At 39.8% G+C, this 22251-nt stretch overlaps 1 protein-coding gene across 7 annotated transcripts in view; it reads left to right on the top strand.

The window, feature by feature from the left end:
- CCDC18 (coiled-coil domain containing 18) overlaps positions 1-22251 on the top strand; it is a 109523-nt gene that overhangs the window by 74071 nt on the left and 13201 nt on the right. For all 7 annotated transcript variants that reach the window (XM_033196650.1, XM_033196652.1, XM_033196653.1 and 4 more), the window contains 4 exons: positions 7873-8016; positions 9702-9905; positions 12005-12142; positions 17997-18197. In XM_033196650.1, coding sequence (XP_033052541.1) covers positions 7873-8016; positions 9702-9905; positions 12005-12142; positions 17997-18197 — 687 coding nt within the window. The remainder of the gene's footprint in view (positions 1-7872; positions 8017-9701; positions 9906-12004; positions 12143-17996; positions 18198-22251) is intronic.

Genomic DNA, 22251 nt, shown 5'->3' with positions numbered 1-22251 from the left:
CCGTTGCTTTTGGTGTTTTAGACATGAAGTCCTTGCTCATGCCTATGTCCTGAACAGTATTACTTAGGTTTTCTTCTAGAGTTTTTATGGTATTAGGTGTAACATTTAAGTCTTTAATCCATCTTGAATTAATTTTCATATAAGGAGTAAGGAAAGGATCCAGTTTCAGCTTTCTACTTATGGCTAGACAATTTTCCCAGCACCATATATTAAATAGGGAATCCTTTCTCCATTTCTTGTTTTTCTCAGGTTTGTCAAAGATCAGATAGCTGTAGATGTGTGGTATTATTTCTGAGGACTCTGTTCTGTTCCATTGGCCTATATGTCTATTTTGGTACCAGTACCATGTTGTTTTGGTTACTCTAGCCTTGTAGTATAATTTAAAGTCAGGTAGCATGATGCCTCCAGCTTTGTTCTTTTGACTTAGGATTGTCTTGGCAATGTGGGCTCTTTTTTGGTTCCATATGAACTTTAAAGCAGTTTTTTCCAATTCTGTGAAGAAAGTCACTGGTAGCTTGATGGGGATGGCATTGAATCTATAAATTACCTTGGGCAGTATGGCCATTTTCACGATATTGATTCTTCCTATCCATGAGCATGGTATTTTCTTCCATTTGTTTGTGTCCTCTTTTATTTCACTGAGCAGTGGTTTGTAGTTCTCCTTGAAGAGGTCCTTTACATCCCTTATAAGTTGGATTCGTAGGTATTTTTTTCTCTTTGAAGCAATTGTGAATGGAAGTTCATTCATGATTTGGCTCTCTGTTTGTCTGTTACTGGTGTATAAGAATGCTTGTGATTTTTGCACATTAATTTTGTGTCCTGAGACTTTGCTGAAGTTGCTTATCAGCTTAAGGAGATTTTGGGCTGAGATGATGGGGTTTTCTTTTTTTTTTTTTTTTTTGAGACGGAGTCTCGCTCTGTCACCCAGGCTGGAGTGCAGTGGCAGGATCTCAGCTCACTACAAGCTCCGCCTCCCGGGCTCACGCCATTCTCCTGCCTCAGCCTCCCAAGTAGCTGGGACTACAGGCGCCTGCCACCTCGCCTGGCTAGTTTTTTGTAGTTTTTAGTAGAGACAGGGTTTCACCGTGTTAGCCAGGATGGTCTTGATCTCCTGACCTCGTGATCTGCCCGTCTCGGCCTCCCAAAGTGCTGGGATTCCAGGCTTGAGCCACCGTGCCCGGCCGATGGGGTTTTCTAAATATACGATCATGTCATCTGCAAACAGGGACAATTTGACTTCTTCTTTTCCTAACTGGATACCCTTGATTTCTTTCTCTTGCCTGATTGCCCTAGCCAGAACTTCCAACACTATGTTGAATAGGAGTGGTGAGAGAGGGCATCCATCCCTGTCTTGTGCTAATTTTCAAAGGGAATGCTTCCAGTTTTTGCCCATTCAGTATGATATTGGCTGTGGGTTTGTCATAAATAGCTCTTATTATTTTGAGGTACGTTCCATCAATACCGAATTTATTGAGAGTTTTTAGCATGTGGGGCTGTTGAATTTTGTCAAAGGCCTTTTCTGCATCTATTGAGATAATCATGTGGTTTGTGTCTTGGGTTCTGTTTATATGCTGGATTACGTTTATTGATTTGCATATGTTGAACCAGCCTTGCATCCCAGGGATGAAGCCCACTTGATCATGGTGGATAAGCTTTTTGATGTGCTGCTGGATGCAGTTTGCCAGTATTATATTGAGGATTTTTGCATCGATGTTCATCAGGGATCTTGGTCTAAAATTCTCTTTTTTTGTTGTGTCTCTGCCAGGCTTTGGTATCAGGATGATGTTGGCCTCATAAAATGAGTTAGGGAGGATTCCCTCTTTTTCAATTGATTGGAATAGTTTCAGAAGGAATGGTACCAGCTCCTCTTTGTACCTCTGGTAGAATTCAGCTGTGTATTCATCTGGTCCTGGACTTTTTTTGGTTGGTAGGCTATTAATTATTGCCTCAATTTCAGATCCTGCTATTGGTCTATTCAGGGATTCAACTTCTTCCTGGTTTAGTCTTGGGAGACTGTAAGTGTCCAGGAAATTATCCATTTCTTCTAGATTTTCTAGTTTGTTTGCGTAGAGGTGTTTATAGTATTCTCTGATGGTAGTTTATATTTCTGTGGGGTCCATGGTGATATCCCCTTTATCATTTTTTATTGCATCTATTTGATTCTTCTGTCTTTTCTTCTTTATTAGTCTTACTAGCGGTCTGTCAATTTTGTTGGTCTTTTCAATAAACCAATTCCTGGATTCATTGATTTTTTGGAGGGTTTTTTGTGTCTCTATCTCCTTCAGTTCTGCTCTGATCTTAGGTATTTCTTGCCTTCTGCTAGCTTTTGAATATGTTTGCTTTTGCTTCTCTAGTTCTTTTAATTGTGATGTTAGAGTGTCAATTTTAGATCTTTCCAGCTTTGTCTTGTGGGCATTTCGTGCTGTAAATTTCCCTCTACACACTGCTTTAAATGTGTCCCAGAGATTCTGGTATGTTGTATGTTTGTTCTCATTGGTTTCAAAGAACATCTTTATTTCTGCCTTCATTTCGTTATGTACCCAGTAGTCATTCAGGAGCAGATTGTTCAGTTTCCATGTAGTTGAGCAGTTTTGATTGAGTTTCTTAGTCCTGAGTTCTAGTTTGATTGCACTGTGGTCTGAGAGACAGTTTGTTATCATTTCTGTTCTTGTACATTTGCTGAGGAGTGCTTTACTTCCAGTTATGTGGTCAATTTTGGAATAAGTGTGATGTGGTGCTGAGAAGAATGTATATTCTGTTGATTTGGGGTGGAGAGTTCTGTAGATGTCTATTAGGTCTGCTTGGTGCAGAGATGAGCTCAATTTTTGAATATCCTTGTTAACTTTCTGTCTCGTTGATCTGTCTAATGTTGACAGTGGAGTGTTGAAGTCTCCCATTATTATTGTATGGGAGTCTAAGTCTCTGTAAGTCTCTAAGGACTTGCTTTATGAATCTGGGTGCTCCTATATTGGGTGCATATATATTTAGGATAGTTAGCTCTTCCTGTTGAATTGATCCCTTTACCATTATGTAATGGCCTTCTTTGTCTCTTTTGATCTTTGATGGTTTAAAGTCTGTTTTATCAGAGATTAGGATTGCAACCCCTGCTTTTTTTTGTTCTCCATTTGCTTGGTAGATCTTCCTCCATCCCTTTATTTTGAGCCTATGTGTGTCTCTGCATGTGAGATGGGTCTCCTGAATACAGCAAACTGATTGGTCTTGACTCTTTATCCAGTTTGCCAGTCTGTGTCTTTTAATTGGAGCATTTAGTCCATTTACATTTAAGGTTAATATTGTTATGTGTGAACTTGATCCTGTCATTATGATATTAGCTGGTTATTTTGCTCGTTAGTTGATGCAGTTTCTTCCTAGCCTCGATGGTCTTTACATTTTGGCATGTTTTTGCAATGGCTGGTACCGGTTGTTCCTTTCCATGTTTAGTGCTTCCTTCAGGGTCTCTTGTAAGGCAGGCCTAGTGGTGACAAAATCTCTTTTTTTTTTTTTTTTTTGAGATGGAGTCTCGCTCTGTTGCCCAGGCTGGAGTGCAATGGCCGGATCTCAGCTCACTGCAAGCTCCGCCTCCCGGGTTCACGCCATTCTCCTGCCTCAGCCTCCTGGGTAGCTGGGACTACAGGCGCCCGCCACCTCGCCCGGCTAGTTTTTTGTATCTTTTAGTAGAGACGGGGTTTCACTGTGTTAGCCAGGATGGTCTCGATCTCCTGACCTTGTGATCCACCCGTCTCGGCCTCCCAAAGTGCTGGGATTACAGGCTTGAGCCACCGCGCCCGGCCGTTGACAGAATCTCTAAGCATTTGCTTATCTGTAAAGGATTTTATTTGTACTTCACTTATGAAACTTAGTTTGGCTGGATATGAAATTCTGGGTTGAAAATTCTTTTCTTTAAGAATGTTGAATATTGGCCTCCACTCTCTTCTGGCTTGTAGAGTTTCTGCCGAGAGATCTGCTGTTAGTCTGATGGGCTTCTCTTTGTGGGTAACCCGACCTTTCTCTCTGGCTGCCCTTAACATTTTTTTCTTCATTTCAACTTTGTTGAATCTGACAATTATGTGTCTTGGAGTTGCTCTTCTCGAGGAGTATCTTTGTGGTGTTCTTTGTATTTCCTGAATTTGAATGTTGGCCTGCCTTACTAGGTTGGGGAAGTTCTCCTGGATGATATCCTGCAGAGTGTTTTCCAACTTGGTTCCATTTTCCCCCTCACTTTCAGGCACCCCAATCAGATGTAGATTTGGTCTTTTCACATAATCCCATACTTCTTGAAGGCTTTGTTCATTTCTTTTTCTTCTTTTTTCTTTAGACTTCTCTTCTCGCTTCATTTCATTCATTTGATCCTCAATCGCTGATACTCTCTCTTCCAGTTGATCGAGTCAGTTACTGAAGCTTGTGCATTTGTCATGTATTTCTCGTGTCATTGTTTTTATCTCTGTCAGTTCGTTTATGGCCTTCTCTGCATTGATTATTCTAGTTATCCATTCTTCCATTCTTTTTTCAAGATTTTTAGTTTCTTTGTGCTGGGTATGTAATTCCTGCTTTAGCTCTGAGAAGTTTGATGGACTGAAGACTTCTTCTCTCAACTCGTCAAAGTCATTCTCCGTCCAGCTTTGATCTGTTGCTGGCAATGAGCTGCGTTCCTTTGGAGGGGGAGATGCAATCTTATTTTTTGAATTTCCAGCTTTTATGCCCTGCTTTTTCCCCATCTTTGTGGTTTTATCTGCCTTTGGTCTTTGATGATGGTGACGTACTGATGGGCTTTTGGTGTGGGTGTCCTTCCTGTTTGTTAGTTTCCCTTCTAACAGTCAGGACCCTCAGCTGTAGGTCTGTTGGAGATTGCTTGAGGTCCACTCCAGACCCTGTTTGCCTGGGTATCAGCAGCAGAGGCTGCAGAAGATAGAATATTGCTGAACAGTGAGTGTACCTGTCTGATTCTTGCTTTGAAAGCTTCGTCTCAGGAGTGTACCCTGCCATGTGAGGTGTGGGGTGTCGGTCTGCCCCTAGTTGTGGATGTCTCCCAGTTAGGCTACTCAGGGGTCAGGGACCCACTTGAGCGGGCAGTCTCTGCGTTCTCAGATCTCAGCCTCCATGCTGGGAGTCCACTGCTCTCTTCAAAGCTGTCAGACAGGGTCGTTTGCATCTGCAGAGGTTTTTGCTGCTTTTTTGTTTGTTTGTTTAGCTGTGCCCTGTCCCCAGAGATGGAGTCTACAGAGACAGGCAGGCCTCCTTGAGCTGTGGTGGGCTCCACCCAGTTCGAGCTTCCCAGTGGCTTTGTTTACCTACTTAAGCCTCAGCAATGGTGGGCGTCCCTCCCCCAGCCTCGCTGCTGCCTTTGCCATTAGATCGCAGACTGCTGTGCTGTCAATGAGGGAGGCTCTGCGGGCATGGGACCCTCCCAGCCAGGTGTGGGATATAATCTCCTGGTGTGCCATTTGCTAAGACCCTTGGTAAAGCACAGTATTGGGGTGGGAGTTACCCGATTTTCCAGGTGTTGTGTGTCTCAGTTCCCCTGGCTAGGAAAAGAGATTTCCTTCCCCCTTGCACTTCCCAGGTGAGGCAATGCCTCTCCCTGCTTCAGCTCTCGCTAGTCGGGCTGCAGCAGCTGACCAGCACCGATTGTCCAGCACTCCCTAGTGAGATGAACCCGGTACCTCAGTTGAAAATGCAGAAATCACTCGTCTTCTGTGTCGCTGGCCCTGGGAGCTGGAGACTGGAGCTGTTCCTATTCAGCCATCTTGCTTTGCCCCTATATACTTTCAAATAGTCCATCTTCAAGCTCACTGGTTCTCTTTGACCCATTCTGCTGTTGATGCTCTTTATTTTGTTTTTCACTTCATTTATTGTATTTTTCAGCTCCAAAATTTTTGTTTGATTTTTTAAAAATTATTTTATTCTGTTAAATTTTTCTCATAAATTTCTCAATTGATTCTCTGTGTCTTCTTAGAGTTTGTTGAACTTCCTTAAAATAGCTATTTTCAGTTCTTTGAGAGATCACTCATCTCCATCACTTCAGGGTTACTCTCTGGTGCCTGATTTTGTTTATTTGGTAAGGTTGTATTTCTTTGAATGTTCTTCATGCTTGTAGATATGCAATGACATCTGCATATTTAGGGAGTAGGTATTTATTTTAGTCTTTGCAGTCTGGCTTAGTTTGTGCTTGTCCTTTTTGGGAGGCCCTTCCAGGAATTTAAGCAAACTGGCTTTTGTGTTCCCTGAGGCTGTGATCACTACAACTGTTGAACACTAGAGAATGATCTACATCCAGGCTTGCTGCAGGTCTTATGAGGGCTCCAAGGTTAACATGGCTTTCCAGCCCACATGGACCTGGGAAAGGTTCAAGTTGCATACTAAGGCTGTGGGAATGCTTGCCAGGGACCCAGGTCCAGAAGGCTGTCCTGGTGGCCCAGAAGGGCATGTTTCCCAGCAAATCTTTTGACAGGTGGGATAAGTCTCTAGTTGCAATGAGAGGGGCTGGAGTGGAGACTGGCCCTCTTGGGATATGTTGTGGAATGGAGGCTGGAGAGCCCAGTCTCAGCTTAGAGGGGCACACGTAGCCCAGCAAGCTCCTTCAAAGGATATTTCCCCAACGACAGTGTGAGGAGCTAGAGTTGAGACTGGGCCCCCTCAGCATCTGCTGTGGGATGAAGGCTGGAGAACCTATATTGTTGGCCCAAACAGGGCCAGCAGGTCTCAGCTCAGATGGAATAGTTCCCTGTCTGCAGTAGGAGGTGCTGGAGCTGAAATTTAACCCCTTTAGCATCTGCTGTGGGACAGAGGCAGGAGAGCCTGTCTCATTATTTCAGAGGGGCATGTGTCTCCCAGCAAGTCCCTGCACAGATGGGATAGTTCCCTGATTGCAGCAGTAGAGTTAGAGCTGAGACTGGGTCCCCTTGGGATCTGCTGTGGGACAGAGGTTGGCAAGCCTTTCAAGGAGGCTTAGACTCCTAGGCTGCAGGATAAGGACAGGTCTCCCTGTGGGTCTGTGTGTGAGCACCTCTGAGCTGGGACTGCAACTGAGGGGAGTTGGAGCGGAGTCACCAGGCAACTTTCTGGTTCACTGCTGAGACTGATGTCAGCAGGGAGAGAGCCTTTCCACTAAGGCACTAGTATGCATGATTCCTTATGGACCCCTTTGCAGATAGTTGTGCTTGTAGGCTCAAGGCCAAATGGAGCTGTAGCCAAGTCCCTTGGGGATGTGGGCTATTTCCAGGCTTGAACCCAGAAGCAAGCTTGACATAACAGCCAACTGGGTTTCTGTCTGTGCTCTCAAAATAACTCTCCCACATCTTCGTCTCTACCAGGATTTCACAAACCCCTACCTGAATCCTGAGGCTCCTGCAAAGAGACTTGACTGTGGATAGGTGCAGGATTCTTTTTTTGTTTTATTTTAAATTAACAGTGTTTATTTACCTCTAGATATTGTTGAGAGACTGGGGTGAAGACACAATTTTCATTTTGTAATTTACAAACTTCTATAAGCTAAAACAAAAACAAAAAAGTCTTCTCTAATATAATGGTAGAATACAACTTCTATTTATTTTTAGTTTTTTAAATTTCAATCGCTTTTGGGGTACAAGTAATTTTTGGTTACATAGATACATTTTATAGTGGTGAAGTCTGAGAGGGTGCAGGATTCCTGTTGTTGTGGGGGAATGTGAGTTACCCTTTATTCTGCCTTTCTGGTAACATCCAAGAACAAGAATTCTTGTGCTTATTTCCAAGATATGATTGCCTTAAGAAGAATACCTGTTTATATTTTGCTTTTAGATATAAGTGTTTAAACCTTGACTTACTTGGAACACAGCATTGATTAAATTATATTTCATTAGTTTTATTGATACTGCTTATCTGTTTAAAATTCAGATAGAAAGTTTGAATGACAAGTTACAAAATGCTAAAGAACAGCTTCGAGAAAAAGAGTTTATAATGCTACAAAATGAACAGGAGATAAGTCAACTGAAAAAAGAAATCGAAAGAACAACACAAAGGATGAAAGAAATGGAGAGTGTAAGCAAATTATTTCCACCTAAGAAACAAGTGATAGTCTCTGTTGAGTGAAATGAATCTTTATGTTTTAAACTGGTTGGTTTTAATATACAAAAACTGTGCCATAACTGTTTTTAGGCTAGTTATTTGTGCCAGAAACCTATTAGTTTCTTTGACCTTTTAAAATATTTTTCTGATGGTCTAGGTATAGGCAAAGACAATGTCTCATTTATCTCTGTATACAGGCCATTGCATGGTATCTTTCATATAGTAAATCTACAAGATATGCTTATTTGGTTGACAAATATTTATTGAGAAGCTGTGTAACAGAATTGAGGAGTCAACTTTTTTTTTTTTTTGATACGGAGTCTCTCTCTATCACCCAGGCTGGAGTGCAGTGGCACAATCTTGGCTCACTGCAACCTCCGCTTTCCGGGTTCAAGTGATTCTCCTGCCTCAGCTTCCCAAGTAGCTGGGATTACAGGCGCCTGCCACCATGCCTGGTTAATTTTTTTATTTTTAGTAGAGTCAAGGTTTCACCATACTGGCCAGGCTGGTTTCAAACTCCTGACCTTGTGATCCGTCCACCTTGGCCTCCCAAAGTGCCGGGATTACAGGCGTGAGCCACCGTGCCCGGCCGAAGAGTCAGCTATTAATAAGATACAGTGTTTTGTGTATTGGGAACTCCATCGAAAGAATGGATAAATAAATAATTGCACATTATTGAGACCAAGTGCACTGAGTTGCCAGATGATGTTTGATGACTTCATATCATCACTGTGCATGTGTGTTGACTGGTGAATTCATTCCTCCACTTGCCTTTTTAAAAAGTGAATTTAGGGTCAGGCACGGCAACTCACACCTGTAATGCCAGCACTTTGGGAGGCCAAGTTGGCAGGATCATTTGAGCCCAGAAATTCAAGACCAGCCTGGGCATCGTAGCAGTGGGACCCCTGTCTCTACAAAAACCTTTAAAAACTAGCTAGGTGTGGTGATGCATGCCTGTGGTCCCAGCTACTTGGGAGGCTGAGGTGGGAGGATTGCATGAGCCTGGGAGGTCAAGGCTGCAGTGATTTGTGATCACACCGCTGCCCTCCAATCTGGGCAACAGAGCAGGAGCCTTTACCAAACGAAGAAGAAAAGGAAGAAGAGGATGAAGAGGAAGAAGAGGGAGAAGAAGGAGGAGGCGGGGAGGGGGAGAAATACTTTATTTGAAATTTAATTGAATAATATAAAACCATTTCAGTGGGAGTAGCAGCCCCAGTGACAAGTTTTACTTTCACAGAGAATAAGACCTTAACCCAGCTGTGTGGATTAAATGGTGGATTTTAATTATCTATACCAATATATTCTCTTTGACATAGATAATCAAATGTTAACTTCTCTTTTCTCTTTATGTTTTCTGTTAGAAGTGTTACTTTCAAAATGGTAAAAGATTATATGGCTTGTATATGTTACAGTCATGTAATATATATCAATAAGAGTCCCAATTATGGTATTTTTTGTCATTTTCTTAATAGTTTTTTTTTCTTGACTATCAGTTTCACAGTGGGTGATACTCATTGTATGTTAAATTTTAACATACTCATTGTATGTTAAAGGATTTAGTTGGAAGGGGGACATTTACTTATTAAGCAAAATCAGAATAAGAAATAGGTTATCTGTATATTTCATTCTGAAACCTACAAATACCTTATGTTTTTCAGGTTATGAAAGAGCAAGAACAGTACATTGCCACTCAGTACAAGGAGGCCATAGATTTGGGGCAAGAATTGAGGCTAACCCGGGAGCAGGTGCAGAACTCTCATACAGAATTGGCGGAGGCTCGTCGTCAACAAGTCCAAGCACAGAGAGAAATAGAAAGGCTCTCTAGTGAACTGGAGGATCTAAAGCAACTCTCTAAAGAGAAAGTAATCCCTATTTTAAATAATCTTATGTTTCTGAAATCTTGCAAATTTTAGCATTCACTTTTTTGAACTGTAGAATATAGTTCTTGCAAAAATGAACTGTATCGCACAACAGTGTGAATATACTTAATCCCACCGAATTATACACTTAAAAATGGTTAAAATGGTCAATTTTGTGTATATTTTACCACAATTTTAGAAAATGATGAACTGTGTTATATATAGATAACTTTGTAATATAACTGGGAAGTCCTTCAGAACTGCGTTTTGGCCAAACTAGTTCTCAATAAATTGAGTTATAAAGCACTTCTAGACTTTTAAGTGAGTTCAGGCTCTTACTCGAAGAAAAAATAAAGCTAATCTTTTTTGAGTAAAAATTTTTACATTTGTCGTGACTCTTAAAAATGAAAACTATTGGCTGGGCAAGGTGGCTCAGGCCTGTAATCCCAGTACTTTGGGAGGCCGAGGCAGGCGGATCACAAGGTCAGAAGTTTAAGACCAGCCTGGCCAATATTGTAAAACACCGTCTCTACCAAAAATACAAAAAAAATTAGCCAGGCTTGGTGGTGGGCACGTGTAGTCCTAGCTACTTGGGAGGCTGAGGCGGGGGGATCGCTTGAACCCAGGAGGCAGAAGTTGCAGTGAGCTGAGGTCGTGCCACTGCACCCCAGCCTGGGCAACAGAGTGAGACTCTATCTCAAAAAAAAAAAAATGAAAACTATCCAAATTTCTAACTATGTAAGTTTGTAACTTTTAGGAAACCTGTATGTGAAAACCCTTGGTTGGTAAAGTAACTTGGAGGTAAAGTGCTTTTAAAAAGCAAGAGTACTAATATAAATTTTATTTTCCCAGTATTTGGTAGGAAGTTAACTACTTGGCTTAAAAATATTTAGATTGGTATACTTGGGTTAATTATTTAGACTTTAAGAAAAACGTGTTTATTGATGTTGCAAAAAAAATTCTGCTTTCCATTGTGGTTACGAACATAGGAATTGAATTAAAATATTTTTACCTTTAATTTTGGTTAAACCTACCTATGTTGTTATTCACATTTCTGGATGGTTAGACCAGTAAAGCATACATAGAGAATGTTTATTAGAGAGATATTATACATTTGGGGTTCTTGAAAAGGAAAGCTATCTACTTTTATCTCATTTCTGCCTTTATCAATAGTGTCAAAGTTTAGTATAATTGGTTTTTATTTGATAAGCTAAGCTCACTTTAAAAAGTGAATTAAAGTGAGGAATTTTTAAATTGACAGTGTTTTAAATATTATATTTTAACCCAAAACTAAATATATATTGATATGTTTCTCCTTTGATGTAGGGCCAAACCTTGGTTCTTTTTGTATGAGTTATTTGATTAGAATTCTACCTAGTCTTTCTCACATAACTAGAATCCTACCTGGTCTTTTATCACACTATATTCCATTATCTATAGTTTCCAATGTTGCTTTCTTTAAAGTGGAGGAAGAATTAATTAAAAGACATTTGTAAGTGAATCAGACTATAACATGTTATATTTCTATGGGACCTCCTACAATATTTTATAACAATTTTGAGTGCTTCTAATTGGATAGCAAAATGTTCATGACTTACTCATTGAGCTGGTTCAAAACATATAACTTAGTTTTTGAATAAAAACTTTGCTTATTTCATCATGTTCATAATCTATAATAAAATTACAAAATTAAAATCACAAGCACAGTTAGCTAAATTAGCATAAATAAGTTTGGAAAAAACACAACTGACTCTTGATAAACAGACAATATATATAGTGAGCAAAAATATACAAGCATACCTAGCAGTAGACTGTTATCTGCCAGAGTCCAGTGTCCAGTGGTTATTATTAGTAGTTCATTTTATAGAAAGCATTAGTTAGTGAACATCTAATTTGTGATGACAGCAAACAATTATATTAATACTCTCCCATTAATAGTCTCTGAAATGTCTAGATTTTAAAGCATACTGTTTAGTAAGTTAACTTTGTGTCTGTGTTTATATAATATGAAAAATTAAACTACTTCCAATAATGCACTGGATTAGTTTAGCTATAATAACCAAATAAGTTTTATAGCTTTTACTCAATATGTCATTTTTAAGGATGCTCATGGAAACCATTTAGCTGAAGAATTGGGGGCTTCTAAAGTACGTGAAGCTCATTTAGAAGCAAGAATGCAAGCAGAAATCAAGAAATTGTCAGCAGAAGTAGAATCTCTCAAAGAAGCTTATCATATGGAGGTAAAGAAAAATTTAATTTGTTTTGGTAGTGCCCACTAAAGTAGGTTGACCTATCTGGACAAAAGTATGAGTCCAGCTCTTAAGTGTTCATTATTGAATAATACATTGTGGTCTTCATTTCTGGTAGCCTACACATATAGCTTTCACTTTAATACACTGTGGGGTTAAGAGCTTGAATTCTTGAGCCAGGCAACCTGGTTCTAAACCCTGGCTCACCACGGAGCCACCTGTATTACCCTGGGTAAGTTACTTAACCTCTGTCTAAAATGGATATAATAACAGTACTTCATAGAACTGTGGTGAATATTAAATGAATTAATATATAAATTATAAAATAGCATTTGTAAAAGATTAGCTGGAGATATTTAATAACTGATATAAATAGTTCATGTGATGTGAATCTATAATGCTTTGCAATTTTCAACATTTTTTCTTATAGTAACTTAGCTAGAGAGGTAATACTGGAGCCTTTTTATCTGTCAACATGTCTTGAGCCTTCATAGAAATGGGCAGTATTATTAACTAGTATAGCATTTTTCATCTTTTTAAAAACTACATTTGAAGATATTACCCAAAATCTTTGAATATGATTTAAATAAATTATGTTTAGTGCTAATAAAGCATTTTTCTAATATGGCAAGGGTTGCAAATACATTTATGTTAAACTCCAGGGGAGTTTGGTGACATTTTTGTGGGTGATTGGTAGGGCTTCTGGGGACCATGTCTTGCTTAAATACATTTGGAATTATATGTCTTTGAAAGCATTGTGCCTGCCAAACAAAACATATTTACAAGCTGAATCTAATCCTAAGGCTAAGAATTTGCAACCTTTGATCTTTAGAGACAAATGTGAATGAATGCTGCTGGACTCAGCATAATTATATAATTGTTATTAACAGCTCAACTTAGTAACCATCAGTAATAATTAGGCGCTCTCAAGTGTTTGCCCTTAACTACTCATTGTACTTTCATTATATGGCCTCTGTTCTATTTTTAAGTATAATTATCCAATTTTTTCTTGTAGTTTTATAAGCCACCTGAAATTATAAATATATAGAACATAAAATAGTTGTAAAATTAGTTCAGTATTGCTATCTTTTTTAAAAAGAGATGGGGTCTATGTTGCTCAGACTGGCTTCAAATTCCGGAGCTCAGATAACCCTCCCTCCTCAGCCTCTAAGTAGCTGGGAGTAAAAGCACATGCCGACTGGGCACACTGGCTCACACCTGTAATCCCAGCACTTTGGGAGGCCAAGACAGGTAGATCACTTGAGGTCAGGAGTTTGAGACCAGCCTGACCAACATGGCGATACCCCATCTCTACTAAAAATACAAAAATTAGCTGGGCGTGGTGGTGCATGCCTGTAATCCCAGCTACTCAGGAGGTTAAGGCAGGAGAATTGCTTGAACCCAGGAGGTAGAGGTTGTAAGGAGCCGAGACTGTGCCATTGCAATCAAGCCTGAGTGACAAGAGTGAAACTCCATCTCAAAAAAAAAAAAAATAAGCACATGCCACTGCATTTTAATATTTGATATTGCTATTTAATATTTGATACTAATATTTTGTATATGATATTGAAGTATATATTTTTACCTGTTTGGAAGTTGACAAAAATTTACTTTTAAAATATATATGTTGTTTGAATATAAAAATAAGAGGATATGGTATTAAAGTAATAGAGAGCTGGAAAAGAGGATCAATACTTTTTAACAGTTTTTATTATACTTTAAAAGTATTTTTTCTTTCTTTTTTTTTTATACTTTAAGTTCTGGGGTACATGTGTAGAACATGCAGTTTTGTTACATAGGTATACACATGCCATGGTGGTTTGCTGCACCCATCAACCTGTCACCTACATTAGGTATTTCTTCTAATGTCATCCCTCCCCTAGCCCCCCACCCCGTGACAGGCCCTGGTGTGTGATGTTCCCCTCCCTATGTCCATGTGTTCTCATTGTTTAACTCCCACTTACGAGTGAGAACATGTGGTGTTTGGTTTTCTGTTCTTGTGATAGTTTGCTGAGAATGATGGTTTCCAGCTTCATCCATGTCCCTGCAAAGGACATGAACTCATCTTTTTTTATGTCTGCATAGTATTCCATGGTGTATATGTGCCACATTTTCTTAATCCAGTCTGTCACAGATGGACATTTGGGTTGATTCCAAGTCTTTGCTATTGTGAATAGTGCCACAATAAACATACGTGTGCATGTGTCTTTATAGCAGCATGATTTATAATCCTTTGGGTATATACCCAGTAATGGGATTGCTGGGTCAAATGGTATTTCTAGCTCTAGATCAACAGTATTTTTTAATATATAGGTTTCCAAATTGTCAGAAAATCCCTTAATAATAAACGCAAAACTCCTGACTTTTTGGAGGAGAATGAGATTGTTTTAACCTTTAATTGTGAAAATTTTAAATATATTTAAAAATAGATAGTATAAATAGTATACATTCTCATATTTATTTTTGAATGTTAATAATTATCAATGCATAGCCAATTTATTTCATCCATAAATTGAACATTGACCATTTTCTTTATCTAAAAGATAATACTTTTGAGAATGAAAAGGAATGCTATAGTAATTACATGCGGGTACCAGGCATAAAACCTAGAGAGTCCTAAGCATTCTTGGAAGTGTGTCAACATACCTTTAACCTTTGAAAGCACAATGCTTTCAAAGAGATATGATTCTAAATGTATTTAAGCAAGACATGGTCCCCACAAGCCCCACCAATCTAAGCAAGACATGGTCCCCACAAACCCCACCAATCACCCACAAAAATGTTACCAAACTCCCTTGAATGGAGTTTAACATAAATGTTAAACCCATTCCCAAGCCATCCCCCATATTCACATATTATTTGAAGCAAATTTAAGACATAATTATTTCATCCGTAAATAATTATGTAGACATAATTATTTCATCTGTTCAAAAATAAATATAAGAGGATGTATACATTTATACTATTCTATATTCAGTAAGTATTTTGTATTAGTCCATTTTCACACTGCTATAAAGAAATACCTGAGATTGGGTAATTTATAAAGAAAAAGGTTTAATTAACTCCCAGTTTCACATGGCTGGGGACACCTCAGGAAACTTAAAATCACGGCAGAAGGTTAAGGGAAAGCAAGGCATGTCTTACATGACAGCAGGAGAGAGAGAGTGTGTGGAAATGCCACACTTTTAAACCATCAAATCTCATGAGAATGAACTTACTATCATGAGAACAGCTTGGGGGAACTGCTCCATGATCCAGTAAGCTCCCATCAGGTACCTTCCTCCACACATGGGGATTACAATTCAAGATGAGATTTCGGTGGGGACACAGAGCCAAGCCATATCATTCCAACTCTGGCCCTGCCAGATCTCATGTCCTCATATTTCAAAACACAATCATGCCTTCCCAACAGAACCCCAAAGTCTTAACTAATTCCAGCATTAACCCAAAAGTCCAAGTCCAAAGTCTCATCTGAGACAAGCCAAGTTGCTTCCATCTATGAGCCTATAAAATAAAAACCAAGTTAGTTATTTCCAAGATACAATGGGGATACAGTCATTGGGTAAACATTCCCCTTCCAAATGGGAAAAATCGGCCAAAACAAAGAGGCTGCAGGGCCCATGCAAATCTGAAACCCAGTGGGGCAGTCATTAAATGTTAAAGCTCCAAAATAATCTCCTTTGACTCCATTCTTCACATCCAAGGTATGCTGATGCAAGGGGTGGACTCCCAAAGTTTTGGGCAGCTCCACCCCTGTGGCTATGCAGGGTACAGCCCCTGTGGCTGTTTTCACGAGCTGGCGTTGAGCGCCTGGGGCTTTTCCAGGTGCACGATGCAAGCTGTTGGTGATTCTACCATTCTGGGGTCTGGAGAATGGTGGCTGTCTTCTTACAACTCCACTACCCAGTGCCCCAGTGGGGACCTGTATGGGGGCTCCAACCCCACATTTCTCCTCTGGACTGCCTTAGTAGAGGGTCTCCATGAGGGCTTCACCTCTGCAGCAGACTTCTGCTTGGACTTCCAGGCATTTCCACACATCCTCTGAAATCTAAGCAGAGGCTCCCAAAGCTCAATTCTTGTCTTCTGTGCACCTGCAGGCTTAACACCACATGGAAGCTGCCAAGGTGTGGGGCTTGCACCCTCTGAAGCAACGGTCTGAGCTGTACCTTGACCCCTTTTAGCCATGGGTGGAGCTGAATCAACTGTAATGCAGGTCACCCCATCTTGAGGCTGCACAGTGCAGTGGGGCTCTGGGCCTGGCCCATAAAACCATTGTTTCCTCCTAAATATCCAGGCCTGTGATGGGAGGGGCTTCCTTGAAGATCTCTGAAATGGCCTGGAGACATTTTCCCCATTGTCTTGGCAATTAATATTTAGCTCCTCATTACTTAAGAACATTTCTGTAGCCAGCTTGAATTTCTCCCCATAAAATGGGTTTTTCTTTTCTACCACATGGCCAAGCTGCAAATTTTTTTAAACTTTTATGCTCTGCTTCCCTTTTAAACATAAGTTCTGATTTCAGATCATCTCTTTGTGAATGCATATGACTGTACACTTTCACAAAAGCCAGATCACCTCTTGAATCCTTAAAAATTTTCTTCTCTCAGAGACCCTAAATCATCTCTCTCAACTTCAAAGTTCCACAGATCTCTAGGGTGGGGGCAAAATGCCACTGGTCTCTTTGCTAAAACATAGCAAGATACTCTAGTTTCCAATAAGTTTCTCATCTCCATGTGACACCACTTTAGCTTACACTTCATTGTCCATATCACTATCCGCATTTTGGTCAAAACCGTTCGACAAGTCTCTGGGAAGTTCCACACGTTCTCACATCTCCCTGTCTTCTGATTCCTCCAAACTGTTCTAACCTCTGCCCATTACCCAGTTCCAAAGTGACTTCCACATTTTCAGGTTATCTTTATAGTAGTACCCCACTATTCTGATACCAGTTTTCTGTTATTAGTCCATTTTCACCCTGCTATAAAAACTGAGTCAATTAAACCTCTTTTCCTTATAAATTACACAGTCTCAGGCCTGGCATGAGTGCCTGAGGCTTTTCCAGGTGCAAGTGCAAGGGCTGTCACTGGCTCTACCATTCTGGGGTTTGGAGAATGCTGACAGTTTCAGGGTAATTTATAAAGAAAAGAGGTTTAATTGACTCACAGTTCCACAGGGCTGGGGAGGCCTCAGGAAACTTAGTTTTTACAATTATGGCAGAAAGGGAAGCAAGTCATGTCTTACATGGTGGTGGGAGAGAGAGAGCAAGAGGGGATATGTCACACTTTTAAACGATCAGATCTCATGAGAACTCAGTATCATGAGAACAGCATGGGTGAAACTATCCCCATGATCCAGTCACCTCCCACCAGGTTGCTCCTTGGACATACGGGAATTACAATTCAAGATGAAGCCTGGGTGGGGATATGCAGCCAAACCATAACATAGCTCTAAAAGATAAGGGCTATTTTTTGGAACAGAACCACAATACCATTATCACACCTAAAAATTGACAGTGACTCCTTAATATCATCAAGTATCCAATCATTGTTCAGATTTCCCCAGTTGTCTCAAAAATGTCTTTATAATTTATTTGTTCAAATCAGTACCCAAATAGAGTCCATTGCATTTGGTTCATTAAGTTCTTGAGTAAATTGAAGATTATAGATTCCTTTTCTCCCTTTTTCCTCTAGTATTTTTGAAAAATCAGATATTTGTAACTATAAACAGAATTTGCTATTTTTAAAGAAAAAGTAAATAAAAGTAGAAAGTATTAGACTGTTGTTGAATCCAGTTTCATTCTATTTTTTTGTTTATTTTTTTTCTTTTCCATTCTGGGGCTATATAGATGATTTCACATCAAGAGAACCATGCAAAGTGGAAGATTTCTGCTGACTCTCAAAAGACTTCTGTTCAGCAACTAAATGAACAATTAGAGAAGGCAAAACTGGAATTAGAAGAAGCTCAGGATACTGTAAGCAATTTGCATCAACAAGTCCAAGATAGGAATGAAGTAATTGAAGCTGCAAATGAAGCATTACTTACTAAAGTAAGTAAACATATAAAAGTAATAAAGCATATGTATGAAAACGTAAATGTCTTATTTACCTGTTCTTGTAGTTTATAAAGGACTATATGACCAAATATTGGCCTGTTTGAATAAAAAGCATTTTATTTAGAAGATTGTGAATTTAGGAAATTATTAAGATGTACATCTTATTACCATAGAAGATGTAATTTATATATGTTCAAATATAAATTCATCTAATCATAATGTTTAGAGGGTTTTATACTTGATGTACCTAAAACAAAAAAGCAGAAGCATTTTTCAAAATCAGCAAAGTTCTTTTAAAATCATAAAGTAGGCCAGGCGTGGTGGCTTACTCTTATATTCCCAGTACTTCAGGAGGCCAAGGTGGGCAGATCACTTGAGGTCAGCAGTTCAAGACCAGCCTGGCCAACATGGTGAAACCACCCTGTCTCTACTAAAAAATACAAAAATTAGCAGGACGTGGTGGCCAGCACCTGTAATCACAGCTACATGGGAAACTGAGGCAGGAGAATCGCTTGAGCCTGGGAGGCGGAGGTTGCAGTAAGCCGAGATCGCACAACTGCACTCCAGCCTGGGTGACAGAGTGAGACTCCTTCTCAAAAAAAGAAAAAAATAAAGTAGACAATCCAAGAATGTATTCAGAGGTTTTTATCTAGATTTGAATATAGACATAATTTAAAAAGGAATCCCAGTTCTTTGGTCAAGGCAGGAGGATGACTTGAGTCTAGGAGTTCAAGTCCAGCCTGGACAACATAGCAAGACCCTGTCTCTGCAAAAAACAAAAATTTTTTTTAAACAGCTTTTGCTTTGTATTCATCTTCATTAATCATGGCAGTTTCTCCCAGAATTTGAAATTAATATCAGTATTGATGCATAGAGATTAAAAACTTAACATTGGTTCAAACCTGCCAATATGTAGGGTAAAGTTCTTAGTGAAGGCCTTAAAAAAGAACATACTGATAATTATGAAGCAATAAATGATTTTATAGCAAAATGAAAGTTATTGAAAAGGAAAAAACCTCAGCCAAATAATACCTTAGAAATATTTCTAGTTACTAAGCTGAATACTTAAATTCCATTTATAACAGAGTTGATATTAACAGTACTAGAGGAAAGCTGAATAGACATAATCTAATACATAAAAACATATTGAGGTTGAACACTCTATTAATGCTTTTATTAATATTTCATGTTCTGTAATATACATTTATACAGAATTATGAGCTTCATTATAGAAAATTGACCCTAAAAAATTAGATTCTGTGCTGTATTGCTTGTCACAGTATTATCCCTGCTGCTCATTACTAAATATTACTGATGAGATAAATACAATTAGATTGCATGTGTTAGTAATTCAGATGATTTTAACTGTTTAGGCAGTTACCAAAATAGTGGCTATGTAGCAATATTTTTTTTTTTTTTCAGGCAGAGTCTTGCTCCATTGCCCAGGCTGGAGTGCAGTGGCACAATCACAGCTCACTGCAGCCTCGATCTACTGGCCTCAAAGCAATTTTCCCACCTCAGCTCCCAAGTAGCTTAGACGACAGGAATATGCCACCACGCCCAGCTAATGTTTGACTTTTTTTTGTACAGACAGAGACTCTTTATGTTGCTCAGGCTTTTCTCAAACTTCTGGGCTCAAGCAGTCATCCCAAATTGGCCTCCCAAAGTGCTGGCATTGCAGGCATGAGCTACCACAACTGACTGACAATTCTTAAATGAATCATAGATATAGAGATCTTAGAATATGTACTGTGATTAGTCAATATACCAGTCAGAAAATAGAATTCCTATGTTGGCTCACAGTAGCTCTCAAAGTCAACCTCAGCCTGCTGTAAAGTCTAAACTGAAGAGAAATTGAGGATAAAACAAAGAAATAAAGAAGACAGTCTAATAGAAGGGGAGAAGCAAGCATAACTGTAACTAAAAATAACAGAAAGCAATTCCATTGACAACATCAGTAAATGACAGGGAACAAAATCAGAAGTGAGGGAGAAGAAAAGAAAGATCAGTGTTTAAGGCAACTAGTCTTTCTAGTTCACTTTCTCTGGTATCCTAACTAGCAACCTTATATTTGAGGGTAATTAGAACAAGGGCAAAAACCATTTTTTGAGAGCCATGAAGGCATCATTATATTATGGCTCACTACAATTACATTCACAACAGTGACCTTCTTTGAATCTTAAGAAAAAGTTGAATTAATTTAATGTATTCAGTGTAGTATATTTAATTGTAAAAGTTATGTGTTAAAACTGTAGGTTAAATAAAATCCTACTTATATGAGATACCACATATCTCAATTATGGCTAGATAATGCAGGGGAGGAAAAAGAAAAAAAGACTGCAGCTGTGTACAGTCCTATTCTGTGCCAACTCTATAACTGTTTTTTGTTAATTGTGATTTTAACAATGTGAATGTAAGATTTACAACAAAAAATTGGCACTCTAGCCACTTAAAAATCATATAAATTGGGTATGGGTTCCAAGATGGCCAAATAGGAACAGCTCCGGTCTGCAGCTCCCAGTGTGACTGACGCTGAAGACGGGTGATTTCTGCATTTCCAACTGAGGTACCTGGTTCGTCTCACTGGGACTGGTTGGACAGTGGGTACAGCCCACGGAGGGTGAGCCGAAGCAGGACGGGACATCGCCTCACCCAGAAAGTACAAGGGGGTCGGAGGATTTCCCTTTCCTAGCCAAGTGAAGCCATGACAGACTGTACCTGAGAAATTGGGACACTCTTGTCCTAATACTGCACTTTTCCAATGGTCTTAGCAAATAGCACATCAGGAGATTATATTCCATGCCTGGCTCAGCAGGTCCCACACCCACAGAGCCTTGCTCACTGCTAGTACATCAGTCTGAGATTGAACTGCGAGGTGGCAGCCTGGGCTGGGGAAGGGGCATCCGCCATTGCTGAGGTTTGAGTAGGTAAACAAAGTGACTGGGAACCTGGAACTGGGTGGAGCCCACCGCAGCTCAATGAGGCCTGCCTGCCTATCTAGACTCCACTTCTGGGGGCAGGGCATAGCTGAGCAAAAGGCAGCAGAAACTTCTGCAGACTTAAACGTCCCTGTCTGACAGCTCTAAAGAGAGCCGTGGTTCTCCCAGCATGGAGTTTGAGCTCTGAGAAAGGACAGACTGCCTCCTCAAGTGGGTCCCTGATCCCCGTGTAGCCTAACTGGGAAACACCTGCCAGTAGGGGCTGACTGACACCTCATACAGCCGGGTGCCCCTCTGAGATGAAGCTTCTAGAGGAAGGATCAGGCAGCAGTATTTGCTGTTCTGCAACCTCCGCTGGTGATACGCAGGCAAACAGGGTCTGGAGTGGACCTCCAGCAAACTCCAACAGACCTTCAGCTGAGGGTTCTGACTGTTAGAAGGAAAACTAACAAACAGGAATAGCCTCAACATCAACAAAAAGGACATCCACACTGAAACCCCATCTGTAGGTCACCATCATCAAAGACTAAAGTTAGATAAAACCACAAAGATGGGGAGAAACCAGAGCAGAAAAGCTGAAAATTCTAAAAACCAGAGTGCCTCTTCTTCTCTAAAGGATCGTAGCTCATTGCCAGCAATGGAATAAAGCTGGATGGAGAATGACTTTGATGAGTTGACGGAAGCGGGCTTCAGAAGGTTGGTAATAACAAACTTCTCCAAGCTAAAGGAGGATATTTGAATCCATCGCAAGGAAGCTAAAAACCTTGAAAAAAGATTAGACCAATGGCTAACTAGAATAAACAGTGTAGAGAAGACCTTAAATGACATGATGGAGCTGAAAACCATGGCACAAGAACCACGTGACACATGCATAAGTTTCAGTAGCCAATTCGATCAAGTGGAAGAAAGAGTATCAGCGATTGAAGATCAAATGAATGAAATAAAGTGAGAAGTTTAGAGAAAAAAGAGTAAAAAGAAATGAACAAAGCCTCCAAGAAATATGTGACTATGTGAAAAGACCAAATCTACGTTTGATTGGTGTACCTGAAAGTGACGGAGAGAATGGAACCAAGTTGGAAAACACTCTTCAAGATATTATCCAGGAGAAC

The sequence above is a fragment of the Trachypithecus francoisi genome, unplaced genomic scaffold (genome assembly GCF_009764315.1).
Source record: "Trachypithecus francoisi isolate TF-2019V2 unplaced genomic scaffold, Tfra_2.0 Lachesis_group5, whole genome shotgun sequence".
Taxonomy (NCBI): Eukaryota; Metazoa; Chordata; class Mammalia; order Primates; family Cercopithecidae; genus Trachypithecus; species Trachypithecus francoisi.
This window is presented reverse-complemented; position numbering and strand designations above follow the sequence as displayed.